General features: G+C 43.4%; 4 protein-coding genes across 5 annotated transcripts; 3 read left to right on the top strand and 1 right to left on the bottom strand.

Moving 5' to 3' along the window:
* Positions 1–73: 73 nt before the first annotated feature.
* Positions 74–7,937, top strand: mfrp (membrane frizzled-related protein). The gene is made up of 13 exons (XM_011483064.2): positions 74–709; positions 2,637–2,745; positions 3,346–3,471; positions 3,603–3,770; positions 3,878–4,097; positions 4,167–4,297; positions 4,373–4,498; positions 4,798–4,874; positions 4,938–5,086; positions 5,174–5,304; positions 5,852–5,986; positions 6,219–6,346; positions 6,424–7,937. Exons 1-13 carry the CDS (start codon positions 656–658, stop codon positions 6,646–6,648), a joined length of 1,779 nt encoding a protein of 592 aa, XP_011481366.1. The 5' UTR covers positions 74–655; the 3' UTR covers positions 6,649–7,937.
* nudt8 (nudix hydrolase 8) lies at positions 7,888–13,001 on the bottom strand. Of its 2 annotated transcripts, none has more exons than XM_004076017.4 (5): positions 12,824–13,001; positions 11,456–12,220; positions 11,252–11,384; positions 9,718–9,795; positions 7,888–8,579 (listed from the first exon to the last, which is right to left on the bottom strand). In XM_004076017.4, the coding sequence occupies exons 2-5, from the start codon at positions 12,217–12,219 to the stop codon at positions 8,397–8,399; spliced, it is 1,158 nt and encodes a 385-aa protein (XP_004076065.1). In that variant the 5' UTR covers position 12,220; positions 12,824–13,001; the 3' UTR covers positions 7,888–8,396. The 2 variants fall into 2 exon arrangements, with proteins under 2 accessions (XP_004076065.1, XP_020564204.1); XM_020708545.2 differs by having other exon boundaries at positions 11,456–12,314; positions 12,824–12,922.
* A 205-nt stretch (positions 13,002–13,206) lies between these two features.
* LOC101167887 (tripartite motif-containing protein 65) lies at positions 13,207–18,078 on the top strand. Its single transcript, XM_011483065.3, has 11 exons — positions 13,207–14,221; positions 14,518–14,613; positions 14,713–14,946; positions 15,038–15,200; positions 15,281–15,385; positions 15,470–15,511; positions 16,159–16,200; positions 16,291–16,332; positions 16,471–16,536; positions 16,618–16,817; positions 17,552–18,078. The coding sequence occupies exons 1-11, from the start codon at positions 13,709–13,711 to the stop codon at positions 17,885–17,887; spliced, it is 1,839 nt and encodes a 612-aa protein (XP_011481367.2). The 5' UTR covers positions 13,207–13,708; the 3' UTR covers positions 17,888–18,078.
* Positions 18,079–18,750: 672 nt separating this feature from the next.
* LOC101168138 (C1q-related factor-like) lies at positions 18,751–20,193 on the top strand. The gene is made up of 4 exons (XM_004075967.3): positions 18,751–18,803; positions 19,084–19,188; positions 19,262–19,402; positions 19,491–20,193. The coding sequence occupies exons 1-4, from the start codon at positions 18,797–18,799 to the stop codon at positions 19,925–19,927; spliced, it is 690 nt and encodes a 229-aa protein (XP_004076015.1). The 5' UTR covers positions 18,751–18,796; the 3' UTR covers positions 19,928–20,193.
* The last annotated feature ends 720 nt before the right edge of the window (positions 20,194–20,913 follow it).

Below are 20,913 nucleotides of genomic sequence, written 5' to 3' on the forward strand. Positions count from 1 at the left end.
GCCACCTTTTTTGGTTTCTATTTTATTTCTTAGAATGTCCTCTGTGTTTTGGTCCAACATTCAGTAAGTTCCAGCTTCTGGACTGTAAAACGTTTTGAAATTTGCCCCCAAATCATTTTTATAGTCTGCCTCAAACAGATTTATTTTGTGAAACGGCTCACTGGCTGAAGCTGCTGTTTGCTCTTTAAAATCCCAACCTTTCCCATGTAATATTACTGCAGCAAGTTTTTATTGAAGCTTATAGAGATTTAGCGGACCCCCCCAAACTCCACCTGGAGCTTGGCCCCTCTCCTTCTGTCCTCAAGGCTCAGTCTTCTCAGCTGACTTGGCTTAACTTCACCGAGCAGGAGTTTCTGCAGCCCTTTTGTTAGCGGCCTCAAAAGGGTCTGGAGCTGCTGGTGGTCGACCGCCGGACGAAAAGATGGAGACTTTTGGAGCTGGAGTCTGAACTTTTGATGGGAATTTTTTGTTTGGTGATGGATTTCTAAGCACCGTGCTGTTGAGGAAGAATGGGGGCTCAGAAGAACGATGACGAGAGTCAGGAGAAGATCCTGAAACGCTCCCACAGGAGGAGGCTTTCTTCATGATGTCCTCCCATCATTTCACCTAAACTTTTCAGTCTTTGAGGACAAAAAAGTTCCTTTTTCCCACAGACATGTCTGACCTCAGCCAGGTCTCTGTGTTCACTGAGACCTCAGACATTTATAAGGTGAGTGGAAATGGTTGAAGCACAGCCTTCTACTCGATCGAACGTAAACAAATACATTCTAAATTCCAACACTTTGAACTTTGAATAATGTGGACTTTGGTAAGATGTGGAAGTAAGCTTTAGTCTGTTGATGTAATCCCATCTTAACGGCCACATTCAAGCTTTTCTGAAGCTTCTCTGTGTTTTTTAATTCGTGGCTGAGGGAATAAGAGTCTTGTTTGATGGGAAACTCATGATCCCTCCTCATTAAATGCAAAACCGGTTATAATTTACAACGTCTACTTAAACGGGTAAATTCCTTTGCTAATTTCAACAAAGTTCTCTCTGCTGTACCTTTCAGGGGAAAGAAAATGTTATGTGATGCCAAATTTAATGCTAAATTTGACAAATTGTTACAAATTAAGAGGTAAAACCTAAATATTGATTTGTTTGTTTCTAATCTACTTCTAGGTGCCATGAATGAAGTGTGGTCTTTTTATGGTGAATGAATATAGATTTGTGTGGATTATAGATTATTGAGTAGGGCAATCAGCTGGTGGGTCACATGTTTGTTGGCGGTGACATTAATTGACTTTAACTCACCTGTGGTTTTTAAGATGGAAGGGGGGGGGGGGTGAGCTGGGTTGCCGTATTTTGTGTTGACCGTTTTATACGCTTTGTACACATTATTCGCTTTTGTGCTTTTTTTCTTGAGTCCTTGTTTTTTCTCTTTTTTGGTCACAATATAATAAGTGAATTTAATTACCTTCATTTTTCATTATTAAAACTTCAAAATACAAACTTCGTTATGCTCTATGGTTTTTTGAGCGCGTCATTCAATAGCTGGACCCAGTGTCAGCCAATGTTTGGTTTTGAACAATTAAAGTCGCTACACTGCTTTTAGTTAAAATAATTTTTTAGATGTACTGTTGTAATCCTTGTGCTATCTTAGATGACCCCCCCTTCCATTGACGTGTTCTCCCTACCATGACAAAGGTGGATAAAGGTGGAGATAAAGATTTCATGTAATCCATGGACACCAGTGAAGATCACAAATCATTGAAGAAAAAAGGTTCAGAGCACTGTCTAGTGGGTCTAGATGACCCAACATTAAAGTGCCTAGGATAGCACAAGGAAGAGTTGTTTTTTTTTACAAAAACAGGAAAGAAGGGATGGATGTCACTATGAGCTCTTGAAGAGGATTCTGAAGCGTCTTCCCCACACACCTCTCTTCATATCACTCTGTTTTATTCAGACTTATAAAAGCACCAGAACCATCTACCGGTACATGCTTTCAAAAAGGACAAGCTGGTCTCCTTAAAAACTTTCAATATGGCAATTTGTCAGAAAAGTATGTTTGAAGAAGAAAATAAATATTTTTTTTACATGTGAGATGTAAGTGACACCAAGGTGGAGTACAGTGAAGGCTTCATAGCTGAATAGAGGCCGTGAAAAGCAATGAAAATAGTTTTGACGGCTTAAATAAGAGAGAGGTAGTTTTTTTGTCCTCTGGGTGGCAGTAGAAGACATAACATGTGCGAGAAGAGGACTCCTGAAAGCAGATTTGCCAGACTAGAAATTCAAAGATGTCATTGTTTAGACTTTCTCTTCCAAAATTCCTTTTATAGCCTCATTATAATGATATTTCTTTCATATTTCCTCCACTGACTGATAGACAACAGGAAAAAGTAACTTTTCAATCCAGTAAAGTGCAATTTCAAATACAGAGACTGGAATTTCTTTACAGCGTTAATATTTTTGATCAATTATAGAATAATAAACTGTAAAGTTAAGTTGATGAAATAACTCAACTGTTTTTCCAGCTTTTCCTTTTAAATAGCAGCAATTTTCCTTAAAATGTTAAACAATTCATGCTATAAATAAGTGACAGTAATAGATAGATTGCCTTTTTAAACTTTCCCGCCATGTTTTTGTTCTGTTTCCACAGAATGTGTTTTGTAACCCTGCCTTTGAGCTGGAGGGAGGGGGAGAGGAGAGGGTGGAGGGACTTCGAACATCTTTCTCCACACCTGAACCTGTCAAACCACCAGCAGCAGGTGAGTCAAACTGTCAGCATTTAGGGATTAGACCTTTCCAGACTCATGTGTATGAACCAATAAAATCAACCCAGGCTGTAATTTATCCATGTGTGGAGGCCACCACTGACTTCTATATTTGTCAAACCATTGGGTTTTTTTCACTCAAAATGCTATCAAAGTTCCTTCAACACTTCTGGGATTGAACTTTTGTCACATTTCTCACAAATGTATCCGACAATCTAGTTTGTTCACAATGTTTTCTACACAAATCTGAATTTGGCACGGTGTTCCACAGGGTTCTATACTTGAGCCACTTTTCTTTTTATGACCTTAAACATGTCTCCAAATATAATATAAATGATGAAACTAAACTGACAGAAATGTCAAGTCAAGATATGATTTTTTTTAACTCATTACCTTGTTTTTATTTATTTATTTTAAATCTCTCATAGTTCCATGCATCTGGTTTTTAAATTACTTTCAAATGTAGTTTTCTTAAATCTTGTGAACCGTTAAATTCTTTACTGCAATGAATGACATCCAAACCTTTGTAAGTATACATATTTTCGCTGGAGAAATGACTTTGGGGTGAAAACTCATCAGTTTTGGGGGCTGCAGGTCCTCTCAGCGAATGTGCACGGCGTCTCCGGGAAGTGGGGCGTGGCTGGGGGCTGGTACTGGTCTCTGCTGCAGTCCTGCTCCTCCTGGCAGCACTGGGACTGGCCCTGGTTCTCATTCTGACACGTGAGTCACTGCCACACCTCAGTCAGTTGTCCCAAATGTATTGTAAAGCTGGGACATCTGTGATCTAATCTGCAAAGACTTTATGTGCTGGGAATATCAATTTTCCGCCATTTTCTGTGTTTTTCACATAGAGATGACAGGAGATGGCGTTGAGGAGCAGTTGGCGTCCACGGGCCCCCCTGGCCTGCAGAGTGCAGGAAGTGAAGCGTCCCCTGGTTTCACCACAGCCCGTGATATTAGAAGGGAAACGAGCACAGCTGCCCCACAGTCCTCCAGTATCCCCACTGAATTGAGTTATGGTAATCTGTTACCCCCCACCACCCCCACCCCACCCCCCCAAAAAGAAAGACTGTTGCATTTACTTTGTTTTAAATGTGAAAAAGATAGATTTTGTTTGTCCTTTCAGGTTGTGGAGGTGTAATGACAGCCTCTGAGGGCAGTTTCAGTTCCCCAAACCACCCTGGCTCCTACCCCCCTAACTTGCTCTGTGTATGGGTGATCCGGATCCTTCCTCCGTATGTGATCCAGATTCACGTCTCCTCGTTGACGGTGGAAGGGCCGTCTCCTTGTCTGTTTGACTGGCTGGAGGTGCAGGAGCAGATGGAGCAGAGCACTGTGGTCACCAGGTCAGTCAGGTGACCCGGTTGACAAAGAAACCCTTCCAGGCTATTGGTGCATCCGTCTCCTTTTTGCAGGTTCTGTGGTAACGTTGCCCCACCCACCCTCAACACAAACAGCAGCACGGCGTGGGTCACCTTCCGCTCTGACGGCAGCATCGCAGGCACTGGCTTTGCTGCGAAGTACAGAGCCATCCTGCCTGAACAGAGTCAGTGCCCGGCAGGTTCCACCACATTCCCTGATCGCGCATCGCTGTGCAAGCAAATCCTTTGATCCTCTGCAGGGAGCTGTTCTCGGGAGGAGTTCATGTGCGACAGTGGTCGCTGTCTCCTGCCGGCATCTGTGTGTGACGGTCACCCAAACTGTCACGACCGTGCTGACGAGGCAAACTGCAGCAACAGACACAAGGGTGAGAGCGTGCCGCTGGGCTTTGACCTCTGACTTCAGTTAACCCTTGTGCTATCTTAGATGACCCCCACCCTTCCATTGACGTGTTCTCCCTACCATGACAAAGGTGGATAAAGGTGGAAAGATTTCATGTAATCCATGGACACCAGTGAAGATCACAAATCATTGAAGAAAAAAGGTTCAGAGCACTGTCTAGTGGGTCTAGATGACCCTACTCCCAATACTAAAGTGCCTAGGATAGCACAAGGGTTACACTTATGTTGGACTGAAGGAGAAACAGTGAGTGTTGCTTCTTTCCAGAATGTGGAGGCCAGAAGTTTGGACCACATGGTCATCTGGAAAGCCCCAACCACCCCAGCCCTTATCCCCATCAACAGGTAAAGTCAAAGTGAACTATCACTGGGAATGAGCGGACAGTGAGAGAAATCTGCTGCTTTCAGCTGTGTGTGTGGCATATATCTGTGGACGAAGATCACATCATCACACTCAGCTTCAGAAGCTTCAGCCTGGAAACTCAAAATGTGTGTGAGTTTGATTACGTAGAGGTGCACGACAGCATCAGCACCAGAGCTGGGAGAGTGCTGGGCAGGTGAGACGCCGTCCTCTCAAGCTCTGCACGGACAACGTGTTTCTGGAAAACCAGGATTTTCCATAACCACTTCGTCACTTCCTCCAGGTTTTGTGGCTCCACCCTCCCGCCGGCCCTGAACTCATCGGGCCCCCACATGACAGTGGTGTTTGTGGCGGATGAGGGAGTGGCCGACATCGGCTTCAACGCGACATACCAGGCTGTATTTATTTTAGACAGTGAGTTCTTTCCTCTATAAAAATATATTTAACCTAAACTAATTTTCTGTATGAAAAACACTGCAGGGTGTGACACTAAAACCCTTAACCAGCTGTGAACAGCCTGCTGTTTGGCCCTTTTGACAGTTTCATAAATTAGCTTGTTGACAGATAAAACAAAACATTACAACATTTTTTTTAGTTATTGTAGCATCCAGCGGGTTCTTTAGCAACAAAAGGAAGAAATATTGCATTTTAGCAGCATTTCAATGAACATTTAACCCGTGTGCTATCCTTTGGGGTCAAGATGACCCGATCCTTACATTGAGGTGTTATTCCTACCATGACAAAGGTGGATAAAGGTGGAAAGATTTCATGTAATCCATGGACACCAGTGAAGATCACAAATCATTGAAGAAAAAAGGTTCAGAGCACTGTCTAGTGGGTCTAGATGACCCAACTCCCAATGTTAAAGTGCCTAGGATAGCACAAGGGTTAACTGACCTAAAAAGTAGAAGATAGTTTGCATCTGAAGGGGCCATCTGAAAGCCTCCACGGTTCGTCACAGGGACATGCGAGCCCGGCCAGTATGCCTGCAGGACGGGGGAGTGCCTCCAGCATCAATGGCTGTGTGACGGATGGGACGACTGCCCGGATGGAGCCGATGAACAGGGCTGCACTAATGCCACCTACCTGCCTTTCAGTGAGTGTCTCTTATCTGACCTGGATCACAGAACGACGCCGATCGTCTTTCCTTTGACACACAAACGGAAGGATCCTGTTTATGGCAAGAAAAAAACACAAAACCATAGTGCCAAAGACAGAAGAAAAGAAATAATTTAAGCTCGGAAAATAGCAATGAACTGTCAAGATTTTACTAAATGCTTTTTCTTTCTGTCAGCAAAGTGAAAGACTGATTTCTCTCTATAAAACAGCTTCCTCTTGTGAAACCATAGAAGTGGAGATGTGTCAGGGCCTCAGCTACAACCTCACCTCCTTCCCCAACATCTGGCTGTCCATTGCTGACCAGAGAGAAGCCGCCACGCTCCTCCGACAGTATCGGGTACAGAAAAACCCCATTTTCCCGCCTCAGCGCTCGTTTGGAGGCCGGCCGTTGAACTTGTGTCTGCTCTGCTGAAGGTGCTCATGGAGCTGGCGTGCTTCGAGCCTCTGCAGAGGCTGGTGTGTGGGATGTTCCTCCCCCAGTGCAGCCCCGACGGGGGGGTCCTGCAGCCCTGCCGCTCAGTCTGCTCCTCAGCGGAGCAGCAATGCAGCCAAGCCCTGGACCTGTTCTCCTTCAGCTGGCCCTTCAACTGCCACCTTCTGCCCGACTCTCAGGACCCCATGGAGTGTTCACGGCCTTGACGCTTTGGTCACGACCACGTTTGGGACGTTTCCATTAGAATGGAGCAAAAATAAAAAACATGACAGTTTGATGCTAAACTGGTTTTCTAGCCTGGAAAAGGTCTGAATCTAAAAACTGTAGATGTACAGAACTGCAGGTATCAGAACTTTTTTATTCGCATGAAAGAAATGTGGAGCAACAGCTACTTTTTCAACTTTGCAACTTTAGAAACGTTTTTTTGTCTTAAGCTACATTCAAACCGGGTGTTTGGCGTGTTTAGCCCGCGGTGTTCACACTGGACAAGCACGGAGGGCCTTCTTGATCTTCTTTTTTACCTGTTTACTAGCATGTCCACCACCTACAGTTGGAAGAGACCGGATTAACAAGACCTGGGTAACAAAAACCTTGAAGTGGTTCAAATCTCACGATTTGAGCGAGAAAAGACAACGGTTGGGTTCATTGCTAGTGTCCTTGCATTGGTGGAGAGTGGCCTTGGTTTATCTTTACTTGAAGAACAAACACAGACGTCGTCATGTCTGGGTTCACCACATAAACCAAATAAGTACATCACTACCAAATCCAAGTCCCTGATTGGTCACAGTTCAACCTGGTGCAACACCCATTCAATGGCCTTTTGTAATGACCTGGAAAATGGTAGTGAAAACTTGTGTAGTGACATGAACACGAGAGTTTTGACTGCAGAAGCCCAAAATGTGCATGTATGTAGAGCTTTCATTGGAAGTGTCCTCTTGAACGTGTTTCGTCAAGGACCAAGTACCACAAAGCTCCGTTCACACTGGCATATGAGACGGGTTCAGCACACACACAGGACAGTCTCTACCACACTAGCGCATGTCTAACACCTACAGTTGGGAGAGGCCAGGTGTAAAATGTCAGACGTCCAAATCTCATGAATCTCACTCCAGGCGTTTTCTGTCACAGCTCTATTCCGATAAATGAAAGACTTGGGGTCATAGAATTCCAGCCGGGTTCAGACAATTATTCATTTCTCCTCCATGATCAATTTCCTAAAAGTTGGCACTTTTGTGAATTAAAAAGGAGGCCACCCTTACGTCACTACTAAATGAGAGTTCCCGAGTCGCGAAAAAGAGACTTCAAAACTTTTGTAGCGGCGCATTTCTTGCCAGTTTTGAACCCGGAGGCCCAAAACAGCATTGACATGGACTTTTCATTGAAAGTGGACGTTGTTATATAGTTCCAGTTCAGTGCTTTTATTTACAGGATTGCTATAAAAGAGGCTGTAAGAGGAGCCAAAACACTGGAAAAATAAAATAATGGTTCGGCATCATTATGGGCCTTTTGACTTCAGTGTTTACATCAGTTTTCATTAAATCATGATTACACTTACATTCGTGAGCTTAGCTAGGTGTGTAACTTGATGCACAGATGCCTTCAGGAACTCAAGATCATTCATTTCACTTAGAAACATGATCAGGATGTGAGGAACTGGACTTGTAAAAACCTTGAGAGGTATGTTCAAAAACTGCCTCTGTCACTTTATTTTTTTGTTTTCAGAGCAAAAGGAAAAAATAAAATGAGAAATATCAAGAAAAGATCAGATTTGGCCATAAACCTCAGGATCCTTATCAATAGAGGTTGTTAAGCACCAGAAGATCAGGGATTTCACACTTTGTCTTGAAGAGTCAACATACTTTGTCTTCATTTAGATAACGTAGCTACACAAAGCAAAAGTGCACAGGCGTGTCAGGAGCCCCTCTGTGATCTACACGTCTTTGTGTTAACGCCGTCACGGTACGATGAGTTTTAAGGTGTGGTCCAAGGCGACGGCGGTCAGACCCCACACGCGATGCTTCCCGTTACGGAACACGGGGAGCGTGTATCCATACTTGTCACCTGTGCGGAAGTGTGTGTAGCCGCGGTTCTGGGGGTCGCACAGGTGCGACAAGGACAAGGTGAAGATCTCATCCACCTGGAGGGGAAATGGAAGACAGAGCAAGGTTCTTATTTGATTTGATTGGGTTCACAAAACTACAAACACAAGTGATCTTTTAGAAGAAAAAAATCCAAATGGAAGCCATGAAAGCCACTTGGACTCCAACATGACAGTGTCCGTCCTGAATCAAGATCAACGATTCACAGATGCTTAATACTTAAAATGTTATGCTTTTAAAGGATGTACGAAAATTACATCAAAATGTATTTAATCACCATCATTTATACTTTTATTTAGAACAGGAGATCAAAATGAATAAAACACAACAGAACAAAACAAAAATTTCAGAAATAAATACATGGAATTTGTTTTTCTGTCAGCTTCCTAGTTAACCTCAACAGTCAACCAAGCACCAGCGTCACGGTTGTTTTGGGTCATTGTCCATGTTCTGAACCCGCCGTGTCCCTTTCAGGGTCGCCGCGTTGCCAGAGCCTAACCTGGCTACTATTGGGAGAAGGCGGCGTGCAGCCTGCAGGTCACCAGCCGGCTGTAGCGCCACATTCCAACTAACCCTGAAAATGTTCTCCACAGCTTTGTCTTCCTCAAAGGTTTGCCGGCTATAGTTACAGGAGACAGATGAGGCCTTCTGGTGCGGCTTCTCCGCCATCCTAGCAGACGATCGTGAGATTTTGGTAATATTCTTAATTTCCTATTTATTACATGTTGTAATTCATCCTTTTTCTTTCTGACTGGCCGTATTTCAACCAAATCAGTTTTTTTAGAACTTATTCCAGTGAACTGAACTTCAGTTTCCCCCCAAAATCTATAAAAAACACTTGATACTTTTAATTTGAAAATGAAAACCACCAACATTTTATTTTGAAGATCTATTTACTGACAGTAGATTTGTTGAGTTTATATATTCAAATGGAACATTATTTCACCAATTTAAAGCGATTACATATCCTTTAGTTTCCTTTACTCTACTGTACTCATGAAGATCATAAATTAGAGTACTCGGATACTTGTTTGAGCCCAAAATGGCTGATCGTCTTTTAACCATATGCCTTAGAGGCATGAATAAACCTAAAACTTTACCAATCGCCTGCAGAAAGGGAATCTTTTTTCCAAAGGGATGCACTTTTTTGTAGAAATAGATGAGAAGCGAACAAACCTCTTCTGGATTTGGCTTAAAGGTCAGCTCCTCCAGAGGCCCCAGGTTAGCCAGCACCGGCACAATCATCATCCCAGACTGGAAAGGAGCGCACGGCACACGGTTACAAGGCCGCCGTACAACAAGAACACAAGCTTACCGACTATTTTGATGCATCTGCTCTGTAGAGGCAAGACACTTATACAGGGAAGATTGTAGGATAAAGTAAACAGGACATTTGAAAAAAACAACACAAAAAAAGATAAAACTTTGCTGATTTTCAAAAACATATTGACCAAAACAAACTTCATAAATAGACCTTTTTTCCCTTAAAAGTCCCCACTCCAACGATCTTTTGATCTATTATAAAAGTATTCTCAGTGTTTTTTTTACTTATGATTATGACGTTTTTAGCCAAATCTAAAATCTGTGTGGTTTTCCAGGACCTAGTTTCTGCAGAGCGGCAGTAGTTCTTCAGAAATTGTGGGTGATGTGGAGCAACCATTGACAGTATACATCACTGGACATACGGACCCCTCCCCTCCCATGTTCCAAACAGGAAGAAGCCAGAACCCCACAGACCCATTCTGTGGGTCACAGTAACCATTCTGGCTCTGATGTCGTTTTCTGAACATCTTCTTGCTAATCCTAGTTTGTCTTCATGATCTTTTTTTCTTCATCACAAGTTATTCAAGTTATAAACAGACCAATCTGAGGGCTCAATAAAAGCCTGTGGTGCCCGCTGGCCCCCACCCTGAGCCACTTTCAGTGGAAGGGGCGTGGACTTTGAACTAGCTTACTCCTGATTGGCTGCATTTCGCTGGAGCCAGAGGCATTTTCTATGGGTGACAGAACACCGGCTTAGGCTGCTTATATACGTCTATGGGAGTACCCCCCCCCCAGGCAGCATATTTTCAACATCACAATTAAGATCTCTGTCAAACAACTTTTTTAATCTGCTCCTAATCTACAGCCAAAGAAACACTCAGAAATGCAATTGTTAGCTTAGTTTTCCTCAGCTTTGTCCTCCATCATCTAGAAAATGCAACAAGAGCATTAAAAACACCAAAAACACCATTTTCTTTGGAGTGGATCTTTAACACCAAGTGTTATTTTGTAGTGTTAGATAAATATTTGAACCCCACAGCCATCATCACTGTGGCTCCACACATGTGTCATCAGTCTGACATTTACCAATATCTAGCTTTGAAGCAGAACTTTAGACGTAAAAATGTCTTGTTTTTATGTGAACAATATCAGTCCATGCCTCATCTGGCGTTATTACAATGTAGCTCCTAAAAAAAAATACTTAAAATTCGAACAATTTTTTGCCCTATATTTATTTCAGAATACGAGAAAATGATTTTATAAAAAGTGTATAAGATGCAGTTTTTGCAATTAAACAAAAAGGGGATTTACATGGAAAAAAGAGAGTTTATTAAATTAAATCCTGGAAGTGACAATATTTCTCAAAAAGAAAAGAAAAAAAAATAGATTTGATTAGGAAAATGAGTTAATTGGCCAAAAATAAGAAATGAAAAAGCATCCAGCTCACCGCGTCTCTTAAAGGCTTCAATATCCCCCAAACCTTTTCTCTGGGAACCTTTATGCCGAGCTCCTCTCGGGCTTCCCGGAGCGCCGTGGCCACCACGTCTCTGTCTGACGGATCGCTCTTTCCTCCTGCAAAGCTACAACAAACAAGAACAGCTCCAAGACACTGCAGGTTTTAACAGAGGCTCATCTGTAGCCTCAGACTTACCTGACGTCTCCTTTGTGTCTGCCCTTCAACGTGCAGGAGCGCAGAGTGAAGAGGACAGACGGCTGTCCGCCGCTGCAGCACAGCGCCACCAGGATGGAGGCCCACCTATCGGGGTTCTTCTCCCGTCTGGGGCCTTTTCCCACCTTGCTGGTGTCGTAGAGATCCCAGTTGGGCTGCAGGTTCTGTCGACAGCGGCTTTCGTTGTCTGGAGACAGACAGTCTGTCCAGGTGCGTGGGGGGGCAGCATGGTGCACGGCTCTGGTTGGGTGGAAATCGAGAGCTTGTGCTTTGCTTTGGAGCTGGCCTAAAATCCACAGACTGGCTTTAGAACTGAAAGCAGCTTCCTGTCCGGGACGCGGATGGAATTGTGAAATATTGAACCCGGCATTATGAATGCAACCGAGCAAAAGGTGGCTGAGGCTCAAAAACTGTTTCCGGCCCTGGAAAGAAGTCCTCCTGATGAAACGTTCCCAGACAAAGCTTACGGGGTTAAAACGGTGGTGTTTAGGGGGGAGCAGATGAAGACTTAAAGAGGGACTAAGTGAAGGCAGCCGGGTTGAGGAGTGAGAAGTCCGGTCGGATAACGACGACCCATCATCTGTACTTTTTCCTCCTTTCTCCTGATCCCTCCTGTCCTCCACTTGTCTCACCCCAAGATGTCTGTAAGCTGTTTGCTCAGAGAGGGAGAAAAGGGGGGGTTCTCTCAGCAGCAGAGGTCTGATGGAGCACGTCCAGCTCCTCTGGACTTGGGAATTTCGAAACATCCTTAAAAAAAGACGGATAGAGTCTGAACACGAACAGAACTTCTTGTTCTCATCTTCCAGACAAGCAGGTTAGCCAAAAGCTAAAGCTTTGCTGCCTGACAAGAAACAAAATATTACTTTTTTTATATTAAATGTCGATGCAAATGTCAGCATTAGCTTAAACTGATTAAAAACAAAAAAGAGGAAAATATCCACCAATGATCACAATCCAGTTACTACTCTCCATATTTAGTTGCTAAAGAAACTAAGTCGGGCAAACTTTGACAGAACAGACTAGCCGCTGATTATTGCCAATATATTTGCTTTATATTTTATAAATACAATACATAAGTGTGGATATCTTCGTCACTTTTAAAAGTGTTTTAGACCAATATAACCACTTTGCCAAGCAGTTCAACTGAAATGTTTTTTCATAACAAAGTGTGACCGAGTGCGCATGCGAATTTTGTCAAGCTAACCAAACACTAAGAAACCGGCTAATATGAGTCAGGAAATCAAGCTTTGCTAGTTATCACTACGTTTCTGGCATGACCCAAAAGAAGCCACAAACGAGTCATGTGTTTGTTTCACCAGAATAACTCTACAGTCAAGGGAAAGAACTTACCTTCACGATGGAGAACCTGATCTATCGCTTAGCTAGCCGGCTCCAAGTAAACATGTTGCGTTCAATTTATGCTACGAAAAAAGATATATTTTATTTAAGAAAAATAGCAAAAATGTATAAAACCCTACTGAAGTTCTTTTTCACTGACTTAAAATATATATGTGAAATATGTATATTTGTAAAAAAAAAAGTTTACATTTAACAAGGTTAGTTTTTTTCTACCTCACCATCTGACAGAATGACGTGCTACGGTGAAAAACCACTAACATTTCTAATTTCCGACTCTGTCAAACGCAGCACCAGTGAGATGCTGTTCGGTGCGTCAGAGCTGCCCGCACCCCCATAGGCGGACGTCGGTCTGTATGAAGCGGGCAGGTTAGTCACGTGGTGCCGCAAATAAACCAATACATGGAGGTGAGGAGGATGAATGAGACAAATATCTCAACGTTATTTGCCCAAGCTTCCGCTGTTAGGAATATGAAGCTGACTGTCTTGTTTGCTGCAATTGAATTTTTTTTAAGGAAATGTAAAAAATAGGCTTTCCCAATGACTTCAACGTTTTTGCATGTTTTTGGCAGGTCGTCACTCACTTGTAATAGTGACGTCAGCTCGCCATTAGCTCCAATTGAAACTTTGACAACTGTGGAACGATGATTACACATGTGAGAAACTCCCTGTCACACCTGTTCAACCGGCCCCTCCCAGTATTTGAGAGCATGTGATTGGTGTGAGCTGGCATTTCAGCTTTGCTGTCCCTCAGTGATTTTACTAGTTTTTTTGGTTTGTTTCAGCACTTCACTTATAACCTGTTGAAACCGCGTTTGTGCTCATCAACACATTCAGCTCTGCTTTGTTGAAATCCGGCCTCATTCTTCGTTTTGCGAGATGTCTGAAGCTTGGACTGGAGAAGACAGCTTCGCCTGTCCAGTGTGCCTGGACGTCTTAAAGGACCCTACAACCCTGCCATGTGGACACTCCTACTGCTTATCCTGCATCCAGAGTCACTGGGACAAGGAGCTCAGTAAGGGTCAGTACAGCTGCCCCCAGTGTAGGCAGATCTTCAACCCTCGGCCTTCTCTGGCCAGAAGCACGGTGCTGGCAGAGGCCATGGAGAAGCTGAGAACCAACAGCCTCAAGGAACGCTCCTCCACAGCCTCTGCCCCCTCAGCCCCACCATCAATGCCTATCTATGAAGAGGTCCTACCAGCTTTGGGCCCAAGGAAGGGCAGCGCGTACCCTCAGCTTCCTCCAGTGGAAGCCAAACTCTGCCCTCAACACAACCGGCCTTTGGATCTGTTCTGCTGTGAGGACAGGGAGTGTGTCTGCGAGGGCTGTTGCCAGTATGGACACAAGGGACACCGTGTGCTCAAACCACGAGACGAAAGAAAAGAAAGACAGGTAAGCAATTGAGAGAGACAATTTCCAAAATGTGTTTGGTGTCGTGTTGTGTAGTGTTGAGTTTGTGTTTGTTTGTATGTGTGTGTGTGTGTGGGGGGGGGTGAGCTGTTGAATCAAAAATGTTTTCACTGTTATATAACTGTTGGAGTTTGTAACTAAACTTGAAATACTTGCAAAACTAAACCCCTTCCACGGAAGTTGAGATGCTTTTTAAAAAATCTTTAGTCCTCATTTGTTCATGAAAAAAAAATCTCCCTCTTTATTTTGTGAACCATGAAATGTGTGTGTTTGTACAGAAGGAGATCGTTCAGATGCAGGCGGAGGTGCAGAGAAGAATCCAGGAGACGGAGAAGGATCTCAATGTGCTTCCACATGCTGCTCGTCAACACAAGGTTGGTGGAGGCTGGTTGGTTCAGTTTTGATATGTTTAACCAGTAGTAAAGACTAGCATGTTTTCAGTCAACACCCTTTTGCTGTTTCTGCATTCCAAGGCCATGATGCAAGCTGTGGAAAGGGAGAGCTCATGTGTTTTCTCCGAGTTGGTCAAAGACTTGACTGAAACCGGAGCTCAAATCAGTGAGCTCCTTGGTAGCCGTGAAAGCAGCTTGGGAAACGACGTGGAGGGCCAGATTCACAGACTCCAGCAGGAGGTGGCACAGCTTCATTGGAGGAGTGAGGAACTGAGCAGGCTGGCTGACATGCAGGACAATGTTTGCTTCTTGAAGGTAATGAGGATCAAGCAGGATGCAGCTGTAAACCCACTTCATCCTTATTTTGTATTTACTTTCTTTTTCTGTTTTTTTAAACTTTGTGTAGAATTTCTTCCTTATGGAGCCGCTGGGGCAAAAGGCTGTTGCAGCAGGGTCGGTGTTGAGTCAGGAGGAAGCGGTTGTGACCTCCGTCCGCTCAGTCATCAAAGAGCTGCAGGAGTCCATACAGGACATATCCAAAGCCAGCATTGACAAGATCGTCACACTAGGTAAAATCTTCTCTGCTGCCAAGTCGTCTACATTTGCTTGTTTTTTCTAAGCAGTATTTTTTTTTTCCTTTTCTTCGCAGTGAATTGTAAACCTGTGGTTCAAACTCCCAATGGTGTGGAAGCGCCTGAAGCGGCTGGAACAGCACACTCAGACTACTTTGGCCAGGCCACAGCAAGCGCAGCAGGTTTGACATCTTCACCTTTATAACACACTCGCCTGAAGAACCGTCAGCAACATGTTTCTCACACACGCTCTGTATTTTATCAAGACGCTACAAATCCTCCGCCTTTGCCACCTCTACGACCTCAAGGTAAGTCCTTTCAAAAATGAGTGCAGCGTAGGTTGAAGGGATGTGACGGTTCATTTTGAACAATCCCATTGACCTAAAGTGGATCCAGATCCTCTTCATCCAAACTTCCAGACAGAAATTCCTGCTACTGAACAGTGAAGTTTTCCAGATTCTTGGATTTCTTCCAGATCATCAAGTGGAAATGAAATCTGTGTCCAAACAAACAAGTAAACTAGAATGAATGTCAAATCCATTCACATGTTAGTTTCCTAAAGTTCACCACTGTTGTTTTTCCACATCCAAAGAATCCAAAGGGAACATTCTTAGAACATTCTAGACACTGGATGGTCACATGACTTTATTCAAAGTCTGTCCACACATTGTCTGGAATGATGGACGGATCCGTTTTTGCTTTTGTCACATGTTTGTTGTCCGCTGTGATTGGTCGTTTTTAGTGAAACACAACTACCATGTCACAATCCTAATGATATTTTCCAATATCAATTGTAATTGATTTATTTCATTTGAAACTATTTTATAATGTATGTACATGTAGGTTGATGCCATGATCAACTTGGCTCAGACAGACCGATCTGGTTTGTCCGTAGGAACATGAATTGATTCATTATACCCCTAGTCCACAACATTGAATCATGTTTTCTCCTCAGTGATGGAGCCGCCCAGAGTGGGGCGCTCTGCAAGTCTTCAAGGTGAGATTCTCTGTTCACACAGTGCAGTCCAAAAAGTTAAGATTGAATTTCTTTTTGTTTGCTTCTATAATGATTTCTTTGGGTTTTCAGTCTCAGCCTCATGTCCACCTTTCCCACCTCCTCGGCCTCGAGGTAATTTCAAAATTACTTTTATGTATTAACTATCCTTTTGATTAAAGGAGACTCTTTAAAAGAGAAGCACAGGCAAAATGAAACATTTTAACATTTTGTATAAATGTAAAAAATTTTAACTCTCATTTTGTAAACCAGCATCTTTGAACGCACCCAGTGGTTACATGAACCCAGAGCCTAAAACGAGAGAGGAGATGCTGAAATGTGAGTTTTCCACTCTACAATACCACATGAAACATTGGCCACTTTCAAAAGTCTTTATCAAAAACCGTCTTCTTCCATCAGTCCGCTTCGAGCCTACCTTTGACCCCAACACATCATATCGCCACGTGCATGTGATAGACCAACACAAGGCCGTAATGAAAGCAGAGAACCTGAACCCGCCAGATCATCCCGAACGCTTCATGTTCTGGAGACAGGTTTTCTGCAAAGAGCCCCTGGCAGGCAGCCCTTACTACTGGGAGGTGGAGTGGACCGGCAAGAAGGTGAATCTTTAGGAACTGGTTTGAATCCGGTGTTGGACCCCATTCTTTCAGGTTCCGGTGATCATTGGTTTATTTAGATAAAGCTACCATCTGGATCAGGTGTGTCCATATCGTTGACTGTAGGAGAGATTTGGATAAAGTGTCCCCTCCCACCTGGCATTCCAAACAGACAGTACTCGTAAACATCTTTTATTCAGTCATTCTATTGGCCAGAATAACCATTCTTGCTCTGATCTTAGTCATAAACTGGCCAATTTGATTCCTCAATAAAAGTGTGTGATCTCATGTCAAACACTCGAAACATTTGACAGATTTTATGTAGCCTGCTTTAGGGGTGTGGCCTTCCAACAAGCTCCTTTCTGATTGGTGAGACTGGTTGCATAGAAATTCTGTCTCAGATCAACTAGGACCAATCACTGCTTACTGACATATCTGGCTCCAACATGGGGGGGTCTGTATCATGATAAAAATGGTGATTGACTAATGGTGTCTTCATTAGGTTGAAGCCAGAAGTAAAGCATTTTCTATGGGTGACATCACACTCATGCTCCAGTTTTCATGCAGTGTCAATGGTCCACATAGCCAGAATGTGCTGCTGTAGTAAAATAGGTTTTACACCAACACAGTTTTGACTCCTTCAAACTGTTAGTAGGCTGCTTTTAGGTTCATGAGCCAAAGCTTAGCATCTAGTTTGTCTCTGCTCACATGTCTTACCTTTTTCTCCCACCATCCAGGTGACCATTGGTGTAGCTTATAAGGAGATGGCGCGGGATACTACTGATGACAGCAGCCGCATGGGCCATAACGCCTTGTCGTGGGGACTGTACTGGTCTGGAACCGGCTTCTCGTTCTGGCACAATAACCAGGAAAAGATGCTGGGCGCACCCAAGGCCAGACGGATCGGCATTTACCTGGACCAGCATGTGGGGATTCTGAGCTTTCACAGCGTCTCAAACAACAAGGCGACCCTCATCCATCGGCACCAGACACAGTTTACTGGGCCGCTGTACCCAGGTTTCCGGTTTTGGTCAGGGATAGGAGATACTGTGATTATTTGCCAATTGGACTGAGATAACTGTCAAAGATGATACACCAGCTCTTGATATCAGGCGTGTTAAAGAAACTTGGATGCATTGTCTAAGGTCTTGTTTTGTCGCTCAAAATGCAAAAAGAAAAGCATCTCTGCGGGAAAAAAAAATGCTCTGCTTGCGTTATACTGTTTTTAAAATTTGAAGTAAATAAAGGCTTATCAAACTCTCAATTCATTTAAAAGACCTTTTTGTTAAATATTGATGAACATTCTGTAATTTGTCACATCAAGAGTAGACCGTGTGGTATAAGACTGTTTATCATTCAGTATGTCTGCATTGAGAGGTTTTTATTTTTATCTTTGGTGATTTTTTCAAGATTTTTCAGAAAAAACATTAGCAAAAAAGTGTCAGAAAGCCCAGGCATTTTGCCATCCATCTTCAGAATCTGCTTGATCCCTTCCGGGTTACGGGGCTGCTGGAGTCAGCCCGGCTCCTGCTTGGCAAAGGTGTGATACACTCTGTTACAGGGTGACACACTCACTCCTAGGGCCAACTTGGAGCCTTCAACTACCCTGTGAATGTTTTTTGGACTGTGGGTGAACGTTGAAGTGCCTGGAGAAAACCCACGCATGCACAAGGAGAACATGCTCTTCCACGGATTCTGGAAACAATTCTAAACCAGTGATAATAGGACACCTCTTTTAAGGTGTTAGATAACACTTGAGTATGACAAACAGAGCTTGAAACTTTCTACTCGTGTGCCAAAAATCCATTGGAAGAAATCCCGAGAGGAAAAAAAGAGCTAAAGGAAGAGGAGGAGCAAAGTTTTCTTACAAAAACAGGTAAAGGGAGGGGCTCTGACTGTGATATTTATCCTGGAAGTCAGGCTTAGGATCAGTCTACACCATTTTCCATTTCTCTGAAGCATCTTCAGTTGCCAGGATCGCAATGAGAGGTGAGGCTTAACTGTGGTGTTGACAAGATTTTTATTTAAATTGTTCCAACAAAAGCTGTTCTATTATTGGAATTAAACTCTATTCAGATTTAAATGTCATCTGTTCCTTATGAGAGCAGATATCCAGCCTGATAAACTGGTTAAAAAAACAACAAAAATAGAGTGAGCCGGAGAGGGCAAAACAAGTATTTTGGGATCAATGTCTATAAATTGCAGTCTTTAAAAATATGTCCTGACGTTTGTGAATTTGCATCCCTTTTTGAATTGTCACGTTTTGCAGGGCTTGTGCTGCTTTGTCTGCTGCCTGCAGCCTTGAGTGAGATGAACTTTGGCTGGAATGGACCTGCTTCTACAACGCCAGGCGCAGAACCGAGTCTGGTCCCAGGTAGGAGATGGTCAAAAAAAGTTTCATCAGTAAACACTTTCTGTGTGTTCTGTGGTAGAAACGGTCTTTTCAGTTTGTAACAGCGGCCAGGAGTCGTGCGGCTGCTGTCTGATGCAGAAGCAGATCAACAGGATGGAGCAGTTCTTTAACTACAGCGTCCAGGAACTGAAAACGCAGCTGATGAATTCGAAGACGAACCTTAACTACATGAGAGGTGAGGGTCTCTCAATCACAAAACAGGAGCTTGAACGAGCATTCAGACAACCTCTAACCTTCCTGCGCCTCTTCCTCTGACTCTGCAGCCAGTCGCAGTGCCTTCTCTGTCGCTCTAAACAACGCCAACACCTTGACCTGCTTCGGCCCCTTCGCCAACGACAAACCCATCATCTTCAAAAACATCTTCATCAACCTAGGAAACAACTACAACGAGCAGACCGGCATCTTCACCGCTCCCCGCGCCGGCGTCTACAGCTTCTCCATCAGCATCTACAGCCTGGCAGCATCAGGCAAAGCCCAGGCCAGCTGCGCCAGCCTGCGAGTCAACGGCAACGAGGCGGCCCCGCTCAGTGAAAGAAACGGCAAAGACAGGGAAGACAGCAGCACGGCTGTGGCGGCCGTGCAGCTGAAGGCCGGAGACCAGGTGGTGGCCAGTCTGCTGCAGGGATGCGACATCTGCGACGACGTCAACCACTACAGCACGTTCACCGGCTTCCTGCTGTATGCCACTGACAAAGCATAGCTGTCTGGTACTTTAAACACAGCCAATCCAGAAGATCCTAGCCAAGATTTAGTGACCGTCTCTGTTCCACTCACCAATAAATGATAGTGGTATCACCCACTTTTTAATTAGTAAAACCCTTGCCTTGATGTTGTTTTTCATGTCCCAATGTGGCTTTGTAAATCCAGAACCAAAAGTGTCCTGTCCTTTCATAACTATTGCAATGATGTGATTTGACTGTCTGATGAATTCTTGTGAACAAATAAATGAGACTTTTTAAACCCAAATAATGATTTCCATCACTTTTTTTGAGTAAATAAAAATGTAAATGTGGTTTAAAAGAAAACAGGGCAGTGATGATAAACTCAGACAAACAAAGTAGAAGGAAGCCGTTATCATGGCACTTTACTCGTGAGGATAATACAAATCCAATCATATATAATGATATATAATCTGTGATTAGAATGTGATTGTTTAAAAGACTATATATAAAAAAATATACGTATATAAATATATATATATAATTTATTTCACTTATATATATATAGATACATATAACCTTAGTAAATAAATTTACCGTCAACTTTCAGGAATAGATTTGACCGCAGTCTGAATAAACTGTGGGTTTTTTGACACTAATTAAAGGATTTTTGGCACTCCTTACCATGATTTGGGTGTATGTAATACACATAAGGATCATTTTCATGTAATTTAATAAGCTCTTTTTGGTATTTCATTTTGTTTTTTTATAAAGCAAATGAGGCCACCTGTGTTGACCAAACCAATGCATCCGTGGCAGTCACACTGGCAATAAAACTGTACCCAGAGATGCAGAGGGTTTGTCTGCTGACGGGGCGTGCTTGATTCCAGACGACAGGTGATACCTGCCGTGCAGCGACCACAAAGATCTGACTGGGGCGTGTCGGATTCTTGAAAGTGAGAGCTCCCTCCGACAGAATGAAATGACCCTGTTTCAAAAAAACAGAACATTAGAAGGTGGAGCAAGA

This window comes from Oryzias latipes, chromosome 13, assembly GCF_002234675.1.
Source record: "Oryzias latipes chromosome 13, ASM223467v1".
NCBI classification, from domain to species: Eukaryota; Metazoa; Chordata; class Actinopteri; order Beloniformes; family Adrianichthyidae; genus Oryzias; species Oryzias latipes.

Bases quoted from the DNA above. Each gene is read 5' to 3' on its own strand.
- mfrp (XM_011483064.2), top strand. From the start codon at position 656: ATGTCTGACCTCAGCCAGGTCTCTGTGTTCACTGAGACCTCAGACATT. The intron at 2,746-3,345 runs GTGAGTCAAACT...TGGGGGCTGCAG, and splicing joins TGTCAAACCACCAGCAGCAG to GTCCTCTCAGCGAATGTGCA. The intron at 3,771-3,877 runs GTAATCTGTTAC...TTGTCCTTTCAG, and splicing joins CCCCACTGAATTGAGTTATG to GTTGTGGAGGTGTAATGACA.
- nudt8 (XM_004076017.4), bottom strand. From the start codon at position 12,219: ATGTTTCGAAATTCCCAAGTCCAGAGGAGCTGGACGTGCTCCATCAGA. The intron at 11,385-11,455 runs GTAAGTCTGAGG...TGTTTGTTGTAG, and splicing joins AGACACAAAGGAGACGTCAG to CTTTGCAGGAGGAAAGAGCG. The intron at 8,580-9,717 runs GTTTGTTCGCTT...TTTCCCCTCCAG, and splicing joins TTAAGCCAAATCCAGAAGAG to GTGGATGAGATCTTCACCTT.
- LOC101167887 (XM_011483065.3), top strand. From the start codon at position 13,709: ATGTCTGAAGCTTGGACTGGAGAAGACAGCTTCGCCTGTCCAGTGTGC. The intron at 15,386-15,469 runs GTTTGACATCTT...TATTTTATCAAG, and splicing joins GGCCACAGCAAGCGCAGCAG to ACGCTACAAATCCTCCGCCT. The intron at 15,512-16,158 runs GTAAGTCCTTTC...TTTTCTCCTCAG, and splicing joins GCCACCTCTACGACCTCAAG to TGATGGAGCCGCCCAGAGTG.
- LOC101168138 (XM_004075967.3), top strand. The intron at 19,189-19,261 runs GTAGGAGATGGT...CGGTCTTTTCAG, and splicing joins AGAACCGAGTCTGGTCCCAG to TTTGTAACAGCGGCCAGGAG. The intron at 19,403-19,490 runs GTGAGGGTCTCT...CTGACTCTGCAG, and splicing joins GAACCTTAACTACATGAGAG to CCAGTCGCAGTGCCTTCTCT.